The sequence below is a fragment of the Oenanthe melanoleuca genome, chromosome 2 (assembly GCF_029582105.1).
Source record: "Oenanthe melanoleuca isolate GR-GAL-2019-014 chromosome 2, OMel1.0, whole genome shotgun sequence".
Lineage (NCBI taxonomy): Eukaryota > Metazoa > Chordata > Aves > Passeriformes > Muscicapidae > Oenanthe > Oenanthe melanoleuca.
Genome location: NC_079335.1, coordinates 146471931 through 146493288, shown reverse-complemented (window position 1 = coordinate 146493288; position 21358 = coordinate 146471931). Strand labels below are relative to the sequence as shown.

The following is a 21358-nucleotide window of genomic DNA, read 5'->3' as shown; positions in this document are numbered from 1 at the left end:
TTTTTTTTTGGGGGGGGGGTTGGTGGTTTTTGTTTTTTGGGGTTTTTTTTGTGGGTTTTTTGGGGTGTTTTTTTGTTTTCTTTTTGTTTTTAGTCAGATTCAGGATAGAAGCAGAAGAGACAGGATTTTTGTGTTTGGATTCAGTTGTTTATTAATTCTTATCTATAGCACAGAGAGTTCTAGCTAACAAGCTGAAAGTGAGAAAATTGAGGTGAATCTAGCTAGTTACAAGGTATTTTAAGGCTAACTCTCCAATTAAGAGCTATCACCTCTATTATTTATACTTTTGACCCAATAACCAACCACCTGTGACCCACACTGAGGCACTTTCAATCCAACCAAAAACTACCTGAAATCATGAAGAAGAAGGAGCAAGAAGGAAGAAAGAACCAACACCCCAGAACCTCCTATTACAATATTCTAAACCCCAAATTCCAATTTCACCATGTGAAATCACACACTTCTAACTACACACCCATGATTTTAACTCCATCACTCAATTTTGGAAGTTTCTCCAAGCCTCAAGTCAAAGCAGTGTTCTCCTGGGGGTCAGGGTCAGAAAGCACAGAAAATTCAGAACTCCTGAAAAAAAAGGAATTTTTGGAGCCACACTTTCACCCCCAACTCCAGAATAAAAGAAAATGCTTGGAAATAACCACAGGGAAGGCAGGAATTGCTGATTAATTCCCAAGGATATCTGGCAGTTGTCATAATAATTCCAATTCCAGTTGAGGTGGGTGCTCAAGTGGGAGCCAGGATGGACAGAGAACTGAGAAGGGCACCCAGCAAAAAGATTTTATTTACTACTCCCATTTTATGCTTTTCTTTCCTCAAAATAATCAGGAATAACTCTATCACATTCCTTCCACTGGTGATTCCTAATGTTCCACACAGGTACTTTAAATAGGGAATTAAGTGTAAAGCAAGAATATTCCAGAATGATAATTTTTATAGAAAATAAAATTAATTAAAAATAACTAATTTAAAATGAATAATAATTAAATTATGAACCATATTTTCAGCTCTATATCTCCTGAATACTTAAATTATCAGGTCTCCCACACAGCTGCTTGTTTTGCATTTGGAGTGTGTTTAACCTGTTAGGACTGGCTCTGGATTTCTCAGAAATTCACAATTCAGAATCCAGAAATAAAAATGAAATATGGATTCAGGTCAACAACCTTCCCCTGTGCTGCAGCACATCTCAGATGTGATTTCAGGTGAATGAGAGGTAAAATCCAGGTGGTTTGGGTGAGGTTGGCCTTGGGATGATCTTGGCATCAGGAGCCAAGAAATTGGATCAGGAACCTTCAGGATTATCCTGATGATTTCTGAGAATCCTCTAATCTGCAGAAAACCCAAAAATTCCCATAAATTCTATTTTTTTATAAAATATATTCTGATTTTCAGGAACAGTATTGCTATTTTCATCAGATTTCCTCCCTGCTATCCTTTCCTTTGTACTTCCACCCACTGAAAAAATTTTTTTTTTTTTTTTTTTAATGAAAATTAAAACTCAGTTATCTCCTGTCACTGCTCTGAGACACAGCCCAAACTTCCTGGCCAGTTCATCCCCATGGATCAAGGCACCATGGATGCACCAGGATAATCTGGTGAGCCCAGGAGGCAAATCCACTGGGGAAAGTGGGAATGGAAATAATTGAACTCTGATTTTTGAAGCAGCTGAATTTTTTTTTTTTTTTTGAGTTTTTCAACCAAAAAAAAAAAAAATTCTTTTTGCACAGATAAAAAGGAAACAACCCAAATTAATATCCAGCCACAGCAGTCACTTTCACAAAGGTCCTGTTTATGCCTTGGAATTTTGGAGCTGGGTTTGTGTCCCAGTGACTGTCACAAGGAATTCCAAAGGAAAACAGCCCCAAGTGAGGTCATTCCCACCTGAGGAAGGTAAAACTTGGGTTTTATGGAAGTTTCCTTGCCTCAGGAGACAAACAGAGGAACCAGAGAGAGGTGGCTCATGGAAAACACGATTCCAGACCAGCCTGGGTGTCTGGGACATTTGGGATTCATAACCAAGACACCAAATCAAATCTCAAATATCTTCTTGATGCCTTTTTTTAAGATCTGTCCATGACAATTTTAGTGCTGCCTTGTTAGAAGTAACAAATCCCATTTTTCCCTCCTTAATTCTGACAAAAATAAGTGAAACTTCAGGCATGCAGAGCCTTCTGTCTGAATCACCAAGCAGGGCTAGCTGGTGGAACTTCCCAGCAGATTTTGGGGGATTTCTTTAGGCTGGAGATCCCTTTAGTGCCCAATCACTTTATTTCCATTTTATTCCCTCAGCCCTCCCAAAAGGCTGCTCAGTTCTCCTGGACATCACTCAGGGAGAGCCTGAAAACTTAAAAAAAAAACAGAATCCCAGATTGGTTTGGGTTGGAAAGGACCTTAAAGATCACCCTGTCCCATGGGCAGGGACATTTCCCACCAGACCAGGTTGCTCCAAGCCCCATCCAACCTGTCCTAATCCTCTGAGAGATTATTCTGTGCAAGGGAGAGGCAGAAATGAGTGTTAATTTAGGCTGAGTGCCCTTGTAATTAGCACCTTGCAAATGAACACTGCCCTGGGAAGCTGAGAAGGCCAGAAATGACAGAGAAGCCAGGACAGGAATGTCATTTCAGGGAGTTCATCATCCAGGAGAGGTGGGAAATGGATTGAAAAGCAGGCTCTGGACTAGAATTCTAATATTGATTATTGCTATTCTAATATGTCTAATTGATATTCTGATATTCATAATTTATATTCTGATATTTATAATCGATATTCTAATATTGATTATTGCTATTCTAATATGTCTAATTGATATTCTGATATTCATAATTGATATTCTGATATTTATAACTGATATTCTGATATCGATATTCTGGTATTAGTTGTGTGGATCTGGGATAAAGGGAGATACTCAAAACACTACACAGCCTGAGAAATATTAATGAGGTTAATGATGTTAATGATGATAATGATGAATCAATATCAGTGTTTAAGGCCAGGCTGGAGCAACCTGGTCTAGTGGAAAGTGTCCATGGCAGTGGGGTGCAATGAGAGGAACTTTAAGGTCCCTTCCCACCCAAACCATTCTGTGATTCTGGCACCTGACTCTTTAATCTCATCTCTTGGTGATTAATCATATTTTTGTCCAAATAACAGTCAGATTTTATCTTTGTGCCTATTTAAGAGGAAGCTTGGTATAAAATTTGTCCCCTCATTGTTTTTTCTCTCTTTCTCCTCATTCTGTTTTTACTCACATGCTCTTCTCCACTCATCTGGGTTACACACAGTTCCACACATCCCTCAGTGTACCTGGAAGCTCATTATTTATTTCTAAGCTAAAGGCAGCTCTGTTTTTACTGGATTTGACTTCCCCTGCTCCCCTTCTGCTCAGCACACCCACAGCTTCAGGCTGAAACCACCTTCAAGGATCAGCGACAGCGAGGAAAACAACTGAGAGAAAGGGGGAAAAAAACCTATTTCAGTTTTTCTGGAGGTGAAGCCTCTCATCTGATCCTTGTTTTAATCCCAAATTCTCACAGTGCAGTCTCACATCACTCACTTCCTCTGTGGGAACAGCTGTCAAAACGCTGCCACCTCCTCGGCTCTGCGGCTCCACGACTCCCGTGAGCGGCTCTGTGAGGTTCCAAACCCGCCAGTTCCCATCACCCAACTGCCAGGAGTGTGAATGGGAGGCCAGCTGGGAAGCTGGAGAAGGCAGGGCTTGCCCTGCAGGGTTTGGTGGGAAGCAAAGCAGAGGTAGATCCATCTCCCATCCCACCACCTCCGTTCGTCCGCTCTTCTGGATTAAAATCTGAGCCTGGTTTAGTGGGAGGTGCCCATGGCAGGGGGTGGGAATTAGATAATCCTTGAGCTCCCTTCCAACACAAACCATGGTTGTGTGAAAAATACCTGGATCAAAGTGTTTGCCTGGTTCCTCAGAGCTTTGAGCTGGCATTTCTCATCACAAGAAGGGACAAAGCACAGCAAAAGCAGGAGGAGCAGTGGTTGTGCAGGATTTTCACTGATTTAGTAACAATTCCTTGGGTGAATAATAATCTGTAAGAACAACAGTGGGACACCAGCACAATCCTGGATAAAGATCCAGCATTTCTGTCTGAGGATGAGCAGTGCTGATTCTGCATAAAGGAACCAGCTCTGAAAGGGTTAAAAGCCTGGGTGCTTTCCCCACAGCAGGAAAGGTAAAATAAATGAATAAATACAAGAATTTTGTGTGCATGGGAAGGAGAGAACTGGAAAGCCAAAGGGACTTTGGAAACCCTTTGGAGACTCAAGTCAGAGTTTCCAAAGTAGCAGAATTGGGTTGGAGGGGCAGTAAAGATGATCTTGTTCCAAGATTTAGGGTGGAAATCAGGAAAGGTTCTTCCCCCAGAGCACTGCCCAGGCTCCCCAGGGAACATTCCCAAGGCTGCCAGAGCTCCAGGAGAATTTGGACATCTCAGGGACAGGCTGGGACTGCTGGGGTGTCAGCAGTTGGACTGGATGGTGCTCGTGGCTCCCTCCCCACTCTGGTTATTTAAAGCTCAGCTGCAGTGAGGTACTGAGGAGCTCCAGAGCTCCACAGTGAAGAAAAGGACATTTGATCAAGCAGGTCAATGTGTTGCCTGGGATAACAACAATTTTTTTCATCGTTGTCATTCCCCCAGACTAAATTTGACCACGTCCAACCTATTCTGAGCTCCGGGCAGTTATTTTGGAATCACATCCTGATGGTGACACTCTGCCAAGGTATCCTGACTTCTCCAGCAAAGTATGATGACCATGGAATCCCAGGGGAAGCTGATGGAGTCCCTCAGCCTCCTGAGCTTGTTTAAGGATGTCATTTACAATGGATGGAGAGGCTTTTCTTCGGGCTTAAATTAGCCCCAAGGCCAGGCTTATGTTCATGAATGAGGCTGAAGGAATGACCTACCACAACCACTACACAAAGACTTCCAAGAGATATGAAGGAAGAGGAGCACACTTCAAGTATAATTTAAAATACATTTATTGTTTCATTTGTTCTTGCTTTTTTTCTTTTTTGTTATACAAAGATGTTAAATAACTTAAATACATTCTCAACAGTCACTCAGAATCAGATTTATACCTACAAGCTGTACATATGAGGTAGAGAAAAATAACTTAGGCTCCCATAAGACATTGGAAAATAAACAAAACAAAACAAAAAGAAAAAAACAAGAAAAATACTAATCCTTCATGTTAGTATTCCCACCTCCCTTTAAAAGGAAATGCCATCCCAGGTGTGCAAAACAAATCCTAGACTTTACATTCCTGCTTCAAACTGTGAAAGTGGGGTGGTCCAAGGGGAATTCCTGGGCTGGTTTGGTGATTGGTGTTTCAGATGGATCCATGCTCAAGGGGATAATACACACACACCTCGATTTTCCTGAATTCAATCCCACCTCTATTAACCTGGATGCCTTTATCCCCTCCTGCTGCCAGCACCTGCACATGGGCCAAACACCTTCCAGAGGTGTCCCCACGGATTGCAGACCACGGGCTCCTGTCCTAAGGGGGAAAAATTCCAGATCCATTGCACATCGATGCCAACACCCTTCCCAACATTACTGGGGGAAGCAATCTCCTGTCCTTTCTGCCCAGTGCTAAGAAGGGTTTTTCCCACTTCTGAAAACACTCAGCAACAACTGAGAAAAAGGCAAAACTCTGAGGTTTCTCCTGACAGGTGAATTTGATGTGTCTGCATAATTCCTTGTCTCGCTCCCCACTCCCTCCCTGCACCTGAGGAATTGTAGTTACAGGAAGCCAGAGTAAAACTCTGCTGCCAAATCCATTTTCTTTTCCTCCTCACCCACAAAGCCTCAAGATTCCCTTTTTTCTTTTGTTTGCTCTGTTCAGAAATATTCACTTTGTGGAACTTGCAAATGATTTGGTCAAAGCCAAGGTTAGTCGGTGAAAAACAGATCTAAAATCTATTCAGTGCTAATATCCAGGTTTCAGGGGGTTGAGCAGATTCAACCAGGAGGATGGAATGAGATGGATCTTAGAGATCCCTTCCAAGCCCAAACATTCCCTGATTGCTGTGATTCCTCTGGACCTCATCCCGTGCCACACTGAGCAACGTGGTCCAGAAAGGTCGTATCTTGGATTTCTTGTGGGAAAACATCACTTTTTAAAAGTCATCACCTAATTAGCATCCTAAAAACTGAAATCCAGGATGAGCTGGCCACGGAAGCCAGACTCAACCCAACAGATGTGCCTGCAGAGCTGGATAAACCGGGAATGAGGAGCTTTACTGCACCTGTTCCGTCGGGAACAGAACAGACCGGATTTTACTGCAGCATCAACTGAGGAATTTTTCACAGGCACCATAATCCACCAGAAAATCACCTTAAGCAGCTTCTACTCCATGAAAGTACCCTTGAGAAATCTGTCCCTTCATCTGGGGTCATCCAAGCCTGGCCCAGCCAAAGCAGCCGACTGTATGTTCCCTAAAACTGGGCAGCTGAAAAGCGACGGACAAAGGAATTCGCTGAAGGGAGGCAGATGTCAACGAGCTGGCTGACAACAAAAACTCCTCAGAAATTATTTTAGCCCCAGCTCAGGTCTCCAAACCAGCAATCCCAAGTGTTCTTTAGCAAACAGGGGGCTCATAAATCACTCCCTGCTTCCCAAGGCGAGGGACAAACTTCCTGAATCACAGCAGATCGAATCCCCAGCTCCCCAGTTTTGCACTGCCCCATTCAAAGAGATGAAAGTTGCTGGTGTTGGATCAAGCCTGGAATTTGGTCCTTTTCATTCAACCTTCCAATCTACTCAGATTATGATTTGATTTTCCCCAACTTTTTAAGACCCTTCTTCCCAAGCCAACTGAGCTCAATGGCAAATCCCCAGTTATTGCAAATAAATTTGGGATTTCCTCCATCCAGACCCATCTCAAACCCAAGATGTTCAGCTAAAAAAGGTAAACTTGAATTTTTGGGGTAGATTCTTTTATACTTCCATTAAAAGCTACTCATTTTTCATAACTAATTTTTTTTAGCCTTAATAATGGTAATAATTAAAAATCCCCTTTGATTAAACACTGCACGTTTCACCAACTGGAGTTTTTGATAACTGGAAGATAAGAACATAATGTTTAGGACTTGTTTTGCATTTCTCCACATCCAGCATAAATGAGTCAGTCACAAAGAATAGAAGCTTGTTAAAAAACAGATGACGGGTGCAACAATTATTTCTGTGGGTTTTTATTCTTTTAATAGAAAATTCTAATATAAAACAGCAAACATTTTCAGTTTGCCTTGTTTACAAAAATATTATATATTTTTTTTTATATTTCTGACATAACTAAAATGCACTATTCAATAAAAATATTCTTCCATCAGCTAACTTCTCTTTTTAAAAAAATTAATAAAAAAGTTATATAAATAATGGTTGCACCCCCCCACCCCAAAACTGATCTGGCTGGATCAGCTTAGGAGAACCAACACTTTGACATTTTTGGGGGAACAGGGAGTGAAAGGGGGTCAGGAACCAAAATCTCCCCTCCACCCATCTGTCCTTCTCCAGTTACATCTGAGCAAAATCCTGTTTCTCTGGGGATAAGAAAAAGGGGGGAAGTTGCTTTGCACTTTTTGTTTTTTATACATATATATATATATATAAGAAATGACACCATGAAAAAGTTCAGGGACCCAAATCCACCGCTGAAGTAGTTTTACAAAACCGAGCAATTTCCTTGAATTGCACTGGAGATCCAATGGTGTGGTGGCAGAATCAGCCTCTCTGGAAAAATCCAGTTTAATCCAGCTGGGACAAAAAGGTTTTACAGGACACTCCCCAGTGTTTCACACAGGAGCTCCCAGTCTCTTACTTCGGGTTTTCCAGACTTGTGGATGGAGCAGCACTCGTACTCCACGAGTTAATTCAACTCCAACACGTCTCTCACCATCACAAAACCCAGGCCTAGCACTCCCAGGGGTTTTGAGATGGTTTGACATCTTCTCTCCCAGCTCCTACTTCAGTTCCACTGGATTTTTCCAGAAGGAGGCTTTTGCCCCCATTCCTTCTTCAAGGATAAGGCAAACATTGGAAAATGCTGGAACTAAAGACCCCCCATCCAAAACACACCCACAGCGTGGTGCAGGGGGGAGAAGAAAAATAACCCACATTTGTTTTACCACCCTAGGTCAAAAGGCCAAGAAGACAAGTTCTCCTGATTTCAGAGTGTTAGTATATTTTATACACTGCCTATACATTTAACACATGTGCCTCGCTACTATTTATTTATAACTTTTTTTTAACCACAGGAGAATAAACCTTGCTATTTACAATATATAACAGGCAAGTACTATATCCACATGAACATAAATACAATTTGTGGTGTCTTTTTTTTTTTTGTTATTATTTTTTTTTCTTTTTTTGTCTTTTTGTTGTTTTTTTTTTGTTTTTTTTTTTTAAATACTTACAGAAAGCATCCAGGCTTCAGTGCGTGAGTTATAATACACAGAAGAGCTCTTTCACTCAGTAGTTCATTCACTCTTTGCTGCTTTCTTCTAGACAAGCTTGGACAATCTGCCTTGTTTCCCACCCATCTCTCTCTCCCCCACACTGCTGAACACACCAAGCTTCCCTGTCCATCCCATCCTGGAGTTTTCTCAGCCAGGATATCCATGCCAACACTCCCCTCTCTTCTGCTTCTAGGGACTCATTCTCCTCTCACACCAGTGCAATGTGGAGTTACTCCAGCGAGGTCAATGGAGACAGAGACACCAGTGAAAAGGAGGAAAATGAGGCCCATGGTTTAAATATAACCATAATAATAATAATAATTAATAATAATAATAATGCACATAAATTGCGGCCCCTCTTTTAATTAAGAACAGATTTAAAAAAAGAATGGAGCCAGAAATAGTAATTCAGATCCCAAAATTCCTGTTTTGAGCAGGTTTGGATCTGGCTTTACTTTGGAGGGAAAGAGTTATTCTAGAACACACAAAAATGTAACAGTGCATTTGCACATATGTGTGAGAGAGAGAGACAGAGGGAGAAAGAGAATTTAACATAATACCACATTGAAACCATAAGAAGGTCCTTCTGAAGGGCTTTACAATAAATAAATGTTCAATATTTATATATATATATATTTATGTGTCAGGGTGTGTATATATATCTATACATACACACTGAATAATAGGTTTCTAGGCAATTTATTTTTTAAACCATTAGGTAAACTGCTCAAGGGTGACTTTCCCAAAAGCTGTGAGACCTTCCTGGTGCTTTGCTGGGGTGGAAGGTGGGAATTCCACATGTGGATTCCATCCTCACTCCTCCAGCATTATCCCAACCTCTAGAATTGTACAGCAAATAGGGAAATACCAAAAAAAAAAAGAGACATTTTTCTTCTCTTTGCAGAACCATGGTGCTATTGAAGAGTAACACCCTGTCCCTCCCCAAGTCCCCTCCTCAAGATTTGATGCCAACAAGCCAGGCTGAGCTGCAGGTATTTGTTATCAAGAAAACCCCAAATCTATCTTTTCTCCTCCCAGCAGATGCATATGAACAACTTAAATATTAGTGGCTACAATCTGGGGGGAGGGAATTAAAAATTAAATAAAAATAAGGAAAAAATACTTTGAAAAATAATGGTCTGTCTTGGGAAGTTGCTCTCGTTTTGTTTCACTAATTTTTACTAATGCTTGAGAATCTCCTCTTTTGAACACCAGATCAATGGCTTACAGAAACTTGGTAGAAATTGCTACTACTGGACAATCAATAACTGCTACCAAAAATCAAACAAAATTCCCTCTGCTCCCCATTTTTTCCTTAGAAAGCTTCGTTCAGGCATTCGCTGGCTGCCTCCAATCCACTTTTATATGAAGAATATTGGCACACCAAGTCCTGGATTGTAAATCTTCTCTTCCAAGTGAAAAAGAAATGCTGGAGATTGTCGTGTGTTTCACAGCACTGGAGTGATCAACCCCTGCAGTCAAATTTCTGGCTTCTCTCAGGCTGCCTCTGTGTCAATTGGTTTATTCCAAATCCACGAGTTTGTTAGGATTTAGCAGGTGTGTTTTTAAAATACAGTTCTGAATCTAGTGGTTTAAAAAAAAAAAAAAAATCATCTTAAGGTCATAGGGTTTACATACAGCTTGTGTCATGTACCACTGCCATGGTTTAGAGTAAATGGAATGATGACCTAGGAAAGAAAAGTCAACTCCTCCAGAGGTCTGATCCAGGCCAAAACGCTCCACAATGCAAGACAGCCCAAGTTCCAAGATTGAGAAATTTGGATTCCTCTTGTCCTACTCAAGAGAAACACCCAAATTCAGCTGGCATAAGACTCAACAAGTTCCAGTTGGGATTTCTGAAGCTGTTACCACAGGTTGACCTCCATCGGCAAGAGGCGGGAAGAGGAGAGAAAAAACATGCGCGAAGTGAAGAGTGAAACAAAAGTATCTAGTGGTTTAAAAAAAAAAAAATAAATTTAAGACAGCGATAGTGCTAAAGAATCTGCATTTGGGCAAATTGTTTTAAATAAAGAATGTGGGATTGGGTGAAGGGGACAGGCACGTCTGGTGTTCTGCTGTCTTCCCAACCTCTTCCTTGGATCTGTTTCTGTCGGCAGCGTGGTGGACCCAACGTTTTGGAGCTGCACGTGGTGGCAGTGCACGCGGATACAGAGCTGTCATTACAGAGCTGATGCTCCCAGCGGGTCTCTTTGTCAGAGCCTGGTTTGCTCCATGTGCAGAAACTCCACTGGAAGAACCCATCATTCCCTACAAATCCCTCTCCAGTTTTAGGAGAAATGCGTCCGCTTCACGTAGCACCGCACTCAAAGCAAAAAGATCTTCTGTATCTGCTCAGCTCTCTAGGCAGCTGGGTGAGCTCCAGGAATAAAGAAGTACAGGATATTTATGCCAAAGGGATTGTTTTAGCCCAGGAGTTCATGGAGGATGGCTGAAACAATGTTCCAAGGAGAAATGATCCGTCAAACTGCGTAGACGAGGAAGGTGAAGGTCAACTGGTGTCTAACCCCAGTGTGACAGGCACTTATTTCCACATGGTTGGACCTCATGAAAATTCAGTCTACAGGAAAAACAAAAACAAAACAAAAAAAAAAAAACAAAAACAAGAAAACCCCAAAACAAAACAGCAACACAGCTGGGTCACCTGTACCCTACAAAGTGCTTATGTCTCAACATAGCTTCCAGATCCCAGAAGGTCAATCAAACCCTGTTTGTCTCCATAGGCAGTTCTCCAAGCTCATCCCCGGGGGCGGCCGTGGGCTGTGTCAGTCCTTGCAGGTGTAAACCTCCTCTCTCTGGGTGCACTGCTTGCACTCCACGTAGCAGCACCAACGCACCTGGCACTGGCACGGGCGCGTCACCACCCGGCTCTGCGTGTTGTGCCCCCGGCCGCAGCAGATGCTGTCGCAGTTCTTGTCCTTGTAACACTTGCGCCCCGAGGTGCCGGGGGAATAGCGACTCATCAGGCAGAAGCTGGGCGAGTCGTCGATGTAGACGAGATCCGTAGTCCTTGGGATTTGATCGCTGTGGCCCGGGCTGGATTTTTTAGGCGGGGAAATGTCGCCTTCCCCCGTGGCCTCGTTGGTGGTGCTGCCCACCTTGAGCGAGGTCTCGTACTTCTGCTTCAGCTGCTTCCCGATCTCGTGGAAGGGGGAGAGCTGCCTCCAGCACGTTCGCACGGTGCAGGATCCCGACACGCCGTGGCACTTGCAGGTGGTCTCCACGCCCGCTTTGATGACCTGCAGACACACACACGGCCCCCAAGAGAATCAGTCACGGCCCAAGAAATCAAATCACCAACTAAAACACGACATTTTCTAGAAGACACTTGAGGGACACAAAGTTGATGACAGTGCAAAAAGTATCTGTTGGAAGACACATCCTACAGGGAATATTTATTTCAAAAGGATCTTAGTTCCCAGAGTATGACATTTACCTGCAAAAACTTTGCTTAATTGGCTAATTAAAGATACCAGAAAGGTGCACAAAGATTGTCCAGTGCTGCCGCTCATCGTGTAGACAGAGATCTGAAACTGTGATACAACTAAGAGATTAATACATATTGTAACACCTCTTTATCTTTGTCAATAATAAGTAGATAAGATATAAAAGTGGAAGAAATTGGTTTAGTGGAAAGAGGTGGGGTGGCACATGCTCCAGAATAGGAGTGTGGACAATAGGAACCTTCTCCATACCACATGACCCCAGACCCAAGTATGAGTAGAAGTAATCTTAGTTTAGCATCATCAACTGACTGATGCTAAACAAAAGATCACATGCTTTAAAAAAGTCAACTGCAATAAAGAAGTTTCATGGCAGACAACCACATCCATCTCCTTAGAAACAGCACTGGAATGTCCCAACTCCCCTTCTCCAGAGAGAGATTGTCACCTGGGATACCTCCATGGGAACACAAGAGCAGAGATGTTATTTGGACAACCATAGATACCCCACATTTTGTCCAGGGATTATAAACACAAATTTGTATTTCTAATTTTCCTACCCTGCCACTTCCCCAAAATTAGATTCTATTGGCTTTAAATGGGTAAGGTACAACCCCCCCTTAGAACAGCAGGTGAGAACAGAGTTTGTTTCACAGAGCTGGGTCCTGACAAGGTACCAAAGTATTGCTGAAAGTGCCCTTCCTTTGGGCATCTACGGTACCTAAAAAAGAAGAAAACAACCCCCCCGTGCCCATGATGGCATCTGGCTACGTTGTGGCCTCCTGACAGCAGAGGACTGGCTGCAGTCCATTTCCTGACCATCCGGTTCTTAATTATTTGGCTGCACAAATCCTGCTGAGCCCCATGTGCAACCGTGCAATAGGTCATGGACTCGGAATTGGGGCCTGGCCCAACTGTGATATTCCAGAAACATTTTTAGAAAGACAATATGCATAATGCAGCCTTCAGCAGAGCCTGTCCAATGGTCACACTTCATTCCTGTGACAGCCAGAGACCTTTGCAAGTGCAATCCAATAATACACAGTAGCATTGGAAGCGGTGGCGGGTTACAGGGGGAGATGTGTTGCTGGTTATAGCGCTCAGCTGGGATGGCTTGGGTAAGGGCTGTCACGCTTTGTGTGCCAAAGTGTCTCGCCAAGTCCACAAGAAATCCCACAATGTCAGACAAGAGCGTGCAGAACACATTTCAACACCGTGGGGGTGGGAAAAACCCCAACCCTCACCCGCGCCCTCCCTCGTGTAAAGTCTCGTTTCACTGCCTGCCCAGAAGTGAGAGCTGAGTTCGTGTGAAACAAAGCTCCCCCACCTGATTTCACGCCCACACCATCAGCAAACCGGGCAGACATTGCTGGGATACTTGGGAAAGGCTGCACACTGCACTCATTCATCCATTCAGGCTTTCCACAACCTTTCCTCCTCCCCCAGCGCACTTGCATCTGCTCCACCTGGAACAGGAGACAACCCCCATTGCACAGGAGATGGGAAGGCAAGAAACCAACAGGAACTGGCTCAGCTTGGAGCTGATTGAACAAGACAGGGTCATGAAACTCAGGAAGGGAACCTGGAGCCGGGGCAGCTCTGGTCAGGAGCTCTCTGGAGCTCTGTGGGAGTGCTGACCTTGCAGGAGCACTACGGCCAAGGCATCCACGTGGGGCTGGTGGATACAGCCCAACACGTGTTGGAAAACCTGATCCTGATGGATTGGCAGCTGGCTGATGGCAGAAGACCTTCAGTCAGGTGTAAGCATGTAGGTTTAGGCACTTGAATCACATCAGCCAGCCAGGGTTGACCTCACCCAGGCAAACACTTGAGTTTAAACACCTCTGCTTGAGAAACACCTCAGAACTCCTGTCAGAGTCAGGGGAGGACCCTGCAGTGAGGCAAACACCTGCTCCACTGAACAGCTCTCCAGGCTCCCACTGACAGCTGAGCACACCAACAGGAGCCTGGGGACCCAGCTCACACAGAGGCACCTCAGTTTGGGGGATTCTGTGAGCAGAATCCCACCCTCTGGGCCAGACTCAGGTGTCTAAACATCTCCACCTAGCACTAATGGAGGTGCTTTAAAACATTCTTTAAAACATTCAGCAGCACAAAAGTCCCTCAAGGGGTACTAATAAGTGCATTCAAGTAGATTAATTCTGTTCTCCTCATCTGGGGTCAAAGGAAATTCCAAATGAACCCCAGTCTGGATTTTCCTGACTCACTTTTAGCTCGAGGCTGGGACAGCTCAGGTGTCAGGCACTGGTGGGCCATAAAGGGTTTCCATTGTGCCCATAGCCATGAATGCAGCAGTTCAGGAGGAGCAGCGTGTGGATTTTCACACGCATCCCGACCGCCCCGTAAACCTTCCCCTGGAAGCACCGGGACGGGCTCGAGAATGTTACGAGGCAGCAGGAGTGAAAATCCCAGGAAAATGCCCTGCCCAGGCAGCCTCCCCTGCTGCTGTCAGTCAGGCTGCAGCTCCTCCAGGCGCTGCGTGATGGGGACCTGCTGCCTCCCCAGCCACCCACGAGCCAAAAAGAATCTTGGAAAAGCCCTTCTGCTTCCCGTCCCGCTCCCCAGCTTCCACTACCACCTCTCCTCCTCTTGTGGCAAGCTCCTGTCAGAGACACTTAAATCCACCTCGTTTCTTCAGGAAGCAGAGCAAGACTGATCCAAGTCAGCAGGTTGCTTGGAGAAAGCTTTGCTGGCTGGATGCTGGGACAAATGTCTGGATCATGCTTTCAAACCTGGAGGGGCTTCCAGGATAGAAAAATGCAATGTTTATTCCCAAAAGAACTCTTGGTTAGATGAGGAGGAACAAGGTTTTACCATATAAAATCATATTTCAAGAGTTGTAGTAGCTCCTGCTTTCTTTTTAAGGCTCATCACAGTTCAGAGCTTGATTTACCTGCATCCTACACAGCCCTGAACATGTTCTGAACAGAGCCCTGAATAATCATTTTGTCTACACCAAGGATGTGGCCACCTGCACGTTTGTCACAGATGTGAAGCAGAATGGCCCAGATTCAATCCAAGGCACAAAATTATTTCATGCTCCCCATGGGCCCAACTCCACAGTTACCACACAGCAGCAGGGTTGTAGTAACTCAGGAGAAACAGCAACAAGGAGCATCCTTTTAGTACTGGGTGCTGTAGAGAGATCCTACCATGAAAACAAAGCCAAAGAAAGACAAGTGGTGGGTCAGGGATGGCATCACACACGAAAATTCTGTCCTCCCACTCTCCTCTGAGCAACCACCTGGTTTGGCAGTCTCAAACAGAACAGTTTGGGAGGAAAATAAGGATTTTTGAGCTATTTGGCTTGACTTAGGAACACAAATTCCCACTGACCTTGCTGTGAGAACACCCAAAACACAGAGAAAGGAAAACACAAAGCAAGACAGAACCATTTTCCCTGGGCTTTGCTGCTGGGAGGAAACCAGATAGCGCTGCTGGACTGCCTTCCCAAGTGGCTTTACAAGGAGCCACGGGGAGAAGGGATCACAGCAGAGCATTGCTATGCAACATGTAATCCTTCCTCCCCACAATGGTGTGCCACGAAGCTCAGCCCCGTCAGGATCAGTCTCAGACATGCTGCAACACACAATTTCTCAGTGTTTTAGCCGAAACGCCGAGGACAGGATTCCCATTCATTCCCAGCTGGGTCACGGGGCTCTGGGGGTGGGTTTTTTTGTTTTTTTTTTTTTTTTTCAGACAACCCTTGTCTGGGCAGCAGCAGTGGGAATTCCATTGCTCCGCTGTCGTCATGGCTGGGCTGCGGCTCCAGGGCTTCAAACCATTCGCTATGGTTGGGGGGAGAGCAGGCAGCAAACCCTCCTCCTCGGGGCAGCTCACCCAGGGAAAAGCCTTGCCTGGCTTTGGAGAGGGCTTTGGGATGCCTCCCCACAAACCCAATCCCTTCCATCCCCCTCTTCAATTTAAACAGGCTTAGTCACTCTCTCAGCTCAAGTATTAATGTTTGTCTGGACAGCAGCCACGGTCCCCACACACAGCCAGTGGACCAGACTTGTCCCTTCAATGCCATTGCCTGAATTATAAAAGTTTCACAGATTGTTAGAAGTTGTCCTTTCTTTTTTTTTTTCTCCTACCTTGCTAAAAAAACCCTTCTTCTCATCCTGTTCTCAACCTGCTGTTTCAGAACAGTTTTCCCCTCCCATCACCCTTCCTCTTCAAAAAACAGGAACACTCATATTTTAGTGGCATAGGTATTAAAACACAAACATTTAATCATAGAACAACATAACCCCACTTCAAATTGAGAACTTCAGAAGTATTTTCCCCATGCTCAGTATTCCTAGCATGCTTCCCATGCTAAAAAAGCTCCACATAAACAACCAACTGCAATCACTTATGGGACACAGCAAGCGATTTTTTTCCAGAGTATTGATTTCCAGGCCTAAGAAAGGCTTTGGCTGAGCCATTCTCAGCCTGAGAGGAGAGGAAAATCCAGAGAGCACGCCTGGGCATTCCTACCTGTCATAACCTGCAGCAATTAATACCAGTGGTGGCCCTGAAAACTGATCTGTACATTAAGAGCTCTTCTCAAGCTGTTATTTGCTGGGTTTGATTTGTACCTTGGTGAACACGTGATGCCCCATTTCTCACTGCAAACACATCCCTAAAAAAACTGCCAAAAGGATGCTTTAAGTCTCTTTATCTTCCTTTTTTTTTCATGCATTAAGTGGATAAAGCTCCAAAACAGCAATGATTACACATCATGAGGGTGCAGCAAAACTTGGAGTTCGACTGGAACTGTGTTAAGGAGTAGGAACTGTGTGAGACTGGATGGCCAGTGCTTGTAAACACTGTCTCTGCAACAGGAGAGTTGTGCCTCCCTCTGCCTGTGTGTGACCTTTAGTGAGTCACTTAATCTTTCTGGGTCTCAGTTTCCCCCCTCTGCCCAGCAGAGCTCCAGAAATGAAGAGGGTGGCATGCTCTGATAACGTGTTATGTGATAGCTCATGAAGTTCCTCAGACAGATGATAGCTGGGCAAACATCTCCCTGATATGGAGAGTGCATCTCCAGCCCTCCAGAGAGGTCCCTGCCAGCACTGCCTGGGGGGAAAAGCCATTCCTCACATGGAATTCCAAAATAAGCAAGTCAACAGCAAGGGGAAGTGCAGGCACCTCCCACCATCCTCTCCAGAGCATCCCAGATGGTTTCAGGTGCAGCTGTCTCAGGATGGGTCTGGATCTGAAGCCTACAAGGGTGACAAGGACCATGACAGGGGGATGGGACAAGCCAAGCTTTAAGGTCCCTTCCAACCCAAACCATTCCAGGATTCTGTGATCCTTCAGAAACACTTGCTCTGCACAGACCAAAACATCTTGTGCAAAAAAACCAATGAAGCCTCATGGAAGGAACCAGTTTCAAAGCAGGAAAACTGCTTAAGGAGAGATCTTTTCTTGTTCTCCATTTCTGCCTCCCCACAATTTGGTATTAAACACTCTCAAGACAACTGTGGTTATACACTTCAGGCAAAGGTTTACATCCCTCCTTCTGGAAGGATGAAGGAAAAGGCAATGAGAACATGATAATTTTTTTTTTTCCTAGGGTAACAGCAGCCCCTTTTAATTGTGCCCCTTGGATCTGTAAGACATGCTTGACCAGACATACCTCTGGAAGAGGTCAGCACTCCTGGGATTAAGAAACTTAGCAACGCTCCAGAGAGGGAGTTGGAAAGTCATGTTTAATGATACTTTGCTGAGAAAGTGGGCAAATTTAATTAAAACATCACTTACTCAAGCCCAGTGGAACTAATTGAGTGCTCTAATATTCCTCCTTTTCATTAATGGGTTACAAAAGAGGGCTGCACTTGTGTGTACAAGGGGGAAAAGGGGGGAGGACAGAGAGGAGATGAGAGCTTTAGCAAGGCTGCCTGGGCTTCATTTAATATAACTCAGAAACTTCATTGCTGGCAATGGAGCTTTAATACAGTTGACTTCTCCCCCATCCCCTCCACACACACATCTCCCCCCAAAACACCCTCTCCACCCAAGACCCCTCGGAAAGAATGGCTGAATGAAGGGGAGTAGATCTGGCAAAAGAAGGGAAATTGCTTTTTTAATAAGTGGCCTATTCAGAACTCCTGCTTTTCAATAAAGAGGAGGCTGGAGAAGTCCTGGTCTAATTACCTCATCCTCACTCTAGACAAGCTCGCCCTTTCATTAACCACTGAGGTCACATCATATAACTTGGTGAGCCACCACGGGCACAACATGTTCAGTCATTATTTCACTGGTGGCAGCAGAATTACAGGCAGCCCATCAAGGTTGTAAAAAAGCAGAAGTAAAATCATAATTAAATGAGAACGTCTAGCAGGAGACACTAAAACTAGGCGGGATAGGATCATGTCACCCTCTCAGAAACACATGGATTGTTTGCTGCTGTGGCACCATGGAGAAACTGCTGTGGTGACCAGGAGGGGAGAGGGCTGCTTGCCAGATTAGTCAGTCCAGCACAGGTCCTCATTTTGCTGGGTCTCAAGGGACTATTTGTATGTTTTGCCACGTTTGGGAGTAGTTAGATGGGAAAAATGACATGTAAAGAATGAGTGGGAGACCACCAAGCTTGTGCTGTATCTTTCACAGGGACTTCTCCACTCCCTCAGTGAACACACACACTGCAGCTCCAAACTGTTCAGCTCCAAAAATGGCACAAATCAAGGCTGTCTGCACTCCTATAGTGCCTTTGATCCACCCCAAATCAAACCCAGATGAGTTATTGTTCCAGTAACCACACCAGGTTAGCCCAAAGTGGTTTCAGACTGCTGCAGTCACGGGGTGATCAAACCCCACTCGATGGTTGCAAAGTCTTTAGGGCAGGAGTTGGTTGGTGAGCAGCTCCTTTGAAGACACAAGAAACGTGCTGAGAATCATATTTAACTCCCTAGCTTCCTCAAGGAAAATATCCATCGACTCAGCAAGGAATGCAGCAGTGCTCTCAGCCTCCATCCTCTCATCCCTGCACTTGCAGTGTGTGTTGGGTTGATGTGGCCAGAAATGTGAATTCTGTCCCATCTGTTAACCCAGCTGGGCAGTGCCCCTGATCTCCTGGCACACATTATCTGCTCATGGGCCATCTTTAAACCAGCTGGGCAATCATCTTTATCTTTCCCACAGCCCATCCTCCCTCCAGGAGATATCTCCTGTTAATGGCCACTGAGTCCCAGGGCATGACTGATATAATTCCATCATCCCACTGGGAGATGCTCCAGCCAGGGGAGCAGCCAAGCCTTTCCTACCCAGATAAAAACTGACATTTTGGACACCAAGGAACCTTCTTCCCACTGGATTCCAGAGGAAAGCCAGACCTTTGCACATCATCCCTGGAGCTTCAGAGGAAACTGCACCTTCTCCAGGAGCACTGCTCCAGCTGAACCACATCTGCCCCTGCAGGAGGATGCAGCCACCATTGAATGGGACTGTGCCAACACCCTGACTGACTGACGGGTGTCAGCTTGGATTCTGACTCTGGCAGGGTTTGGGATTGTTCTGTGTAATACTGCATTTCTATTTTAATTTTCCTAGTAAAGAACTGTTATTCCTAATTCCCATATCATTGCCTGAGAGCCCCTAAATTTCAAAATTATAATAATAATTTGGAGGAAGGGGGTTTACATTCTCCACTTCCAAGAGAAGCTCCTGCCTTTATTGGCAGACACCTGTCCTTCAAACCAGGACAGATTTAGTGGGAACAGGAGGAAGAGCAGAGATCAAACCTGATATTAATCTACACCTGAGAGCAAGCAGTGGCAAAGATGCATCAAGAGGGTCAAACTGTTTCAATATTGTGGAATCTGAAGCAAGCACTCCCAAGTTTTGACTCTGTAGCCACAAAGCCAACCTGGATCCTCATCTCTGATCATCATCTCAGTGACACTGAATTGTGCCAGTGGTTTAGGGCCACATATCCCAACCATACAGATGTGTGATCTTCAATCACCACCCTCCTGAAAGCTTCCTTCTCAACATTCCCTCCTCCCCTGGTGGTGCTGGGAGCCTGGAGAGCTGCTTGGCTTGGCTTTCAACCACACCATGGCACAATGAATTATTCCAGCAGCACAAACAGAGAAATCATTTCAACTGCTGCTGCAAACAGGCAAAGGAAAGCTGTCAGACAGCAATCCCAACTCGGCAGACACGGGGGGACAAAAATAGGAACACTGGATCACTGACCTGCAGCAAAGGTCTGTGACTTGCACTGCCAGGAGGGCTCTGGGTGTCTGGACAAGTGTCACAACTGTTACTCAGCTGCTCAGCTGCAGGTCTCACACTCTGAAACCTCTGCCAGAGTCCGACTGTGCCAGGGGAAGTGGAGGCAGAGGATGCTGGAGAGCCCTGCATCTTCCCCTGGGAGCTAACTACAAGGATCAGGACACACAAGGGAAGGTTCAAGCCCTCCAGCTCATCCTTGGAGCTCAAAGGCAGGCAGTGCAGAGCACAGATGGGTAATTAAGGACACAAATCCTAAATCCAAGAGTGGCCTCAGCCGTGTGGACATCCTGACTGCAGCTCCTGGGGTTGGGAACACTGGGAGTTGGACCCAACCCATCTGGGAGGTTTTTTAGCCCTGCCACTGTTGGTGGATATTCCTGGAGCTGCAAGGACTTGCCAGTGGCAGCTAAAGTCACATCCTTGGAGGTTTTGATGAGTATTGTGTGACTTGGGAATGAGAGGAGAGCCAGGACACCTCACAGAAACATCCAGCATGGAATCACAGCCTCTGTGGCCACCTTATCCATTGCCAGCACACACTCAGCTCCAAAAGATGGGACAGAGCAACCAACACAAGGACTGAAACAATCTCATCATCCTGCAAAGCCCATTTCACACGTCAAAGAGCTGCTGAGGAGTTCAGAGACACTGAGCCCTTTAATCCAGAGCAGGAAAGCTGTCAGCCAAAACCAGACACCAGCTAAATCCAGGATATTTCTAATCCTGATCTCAGCTCTGTCTAGGAGCATCTGGTGGTGGGGAGAGGGGGAGACATTTTGCTGGCCAGCCCTGGCTGGTGCATTCCCCGATGCCCCAATTCCGTCGCGAGGAATGACATTTTATACATAGACACAGCAACAACTGAGCTGGGGTGGCCATTCCTAGAATGCACAACTGGCTGGGCTGCATTTGCCTGGGAAACTGGAGACCCAGGTCCCCCATCCCAGCCCCAAGCCTGCATCCAATCACACAGACAATAACAAGGCTCCAGGGCTATTTCTGGCCCTGCAGTATGTCCCCCTTGGAGGTTGGTGCAATGAAACACTGATCCTGAGCACCTGTGCTGGCCAATCTGGGGGATTTTCATGTTGGAGCAACTCTAGGCTAGGTACAGCCAAGCATATCATGGGAGAAGGTGGAAAGCCCTTTCCTTT

At 45.2% G+C, this 21358-nt stretch overlaps 1 protein-coding gene across 1 annotated transcript in view; it reads right to left on the bottom strand.

Annotated features, from left to right (window-relative positions):
* Positions 1 to 5000: 5000 nt before the first annotated feature.
* The window catches only part of WNT9A (Wnt family member 9A), a 62945-nt gene continuing 46587 nt past the window's right edge, over positions 5001 to 21358 (bottom strand). The window contains exon 4 of the mRNA XM_056485102.1: positions 5001 to 11756. Coding sequence (XP_056341077.1) covers positions 11283 to 11756 — 474 coding nt within the window. The 3' untranslated portion in view covers positions 5001 to 11282. The remainder of the gene's footprint in view (positions 11757 to 21358) is intronic.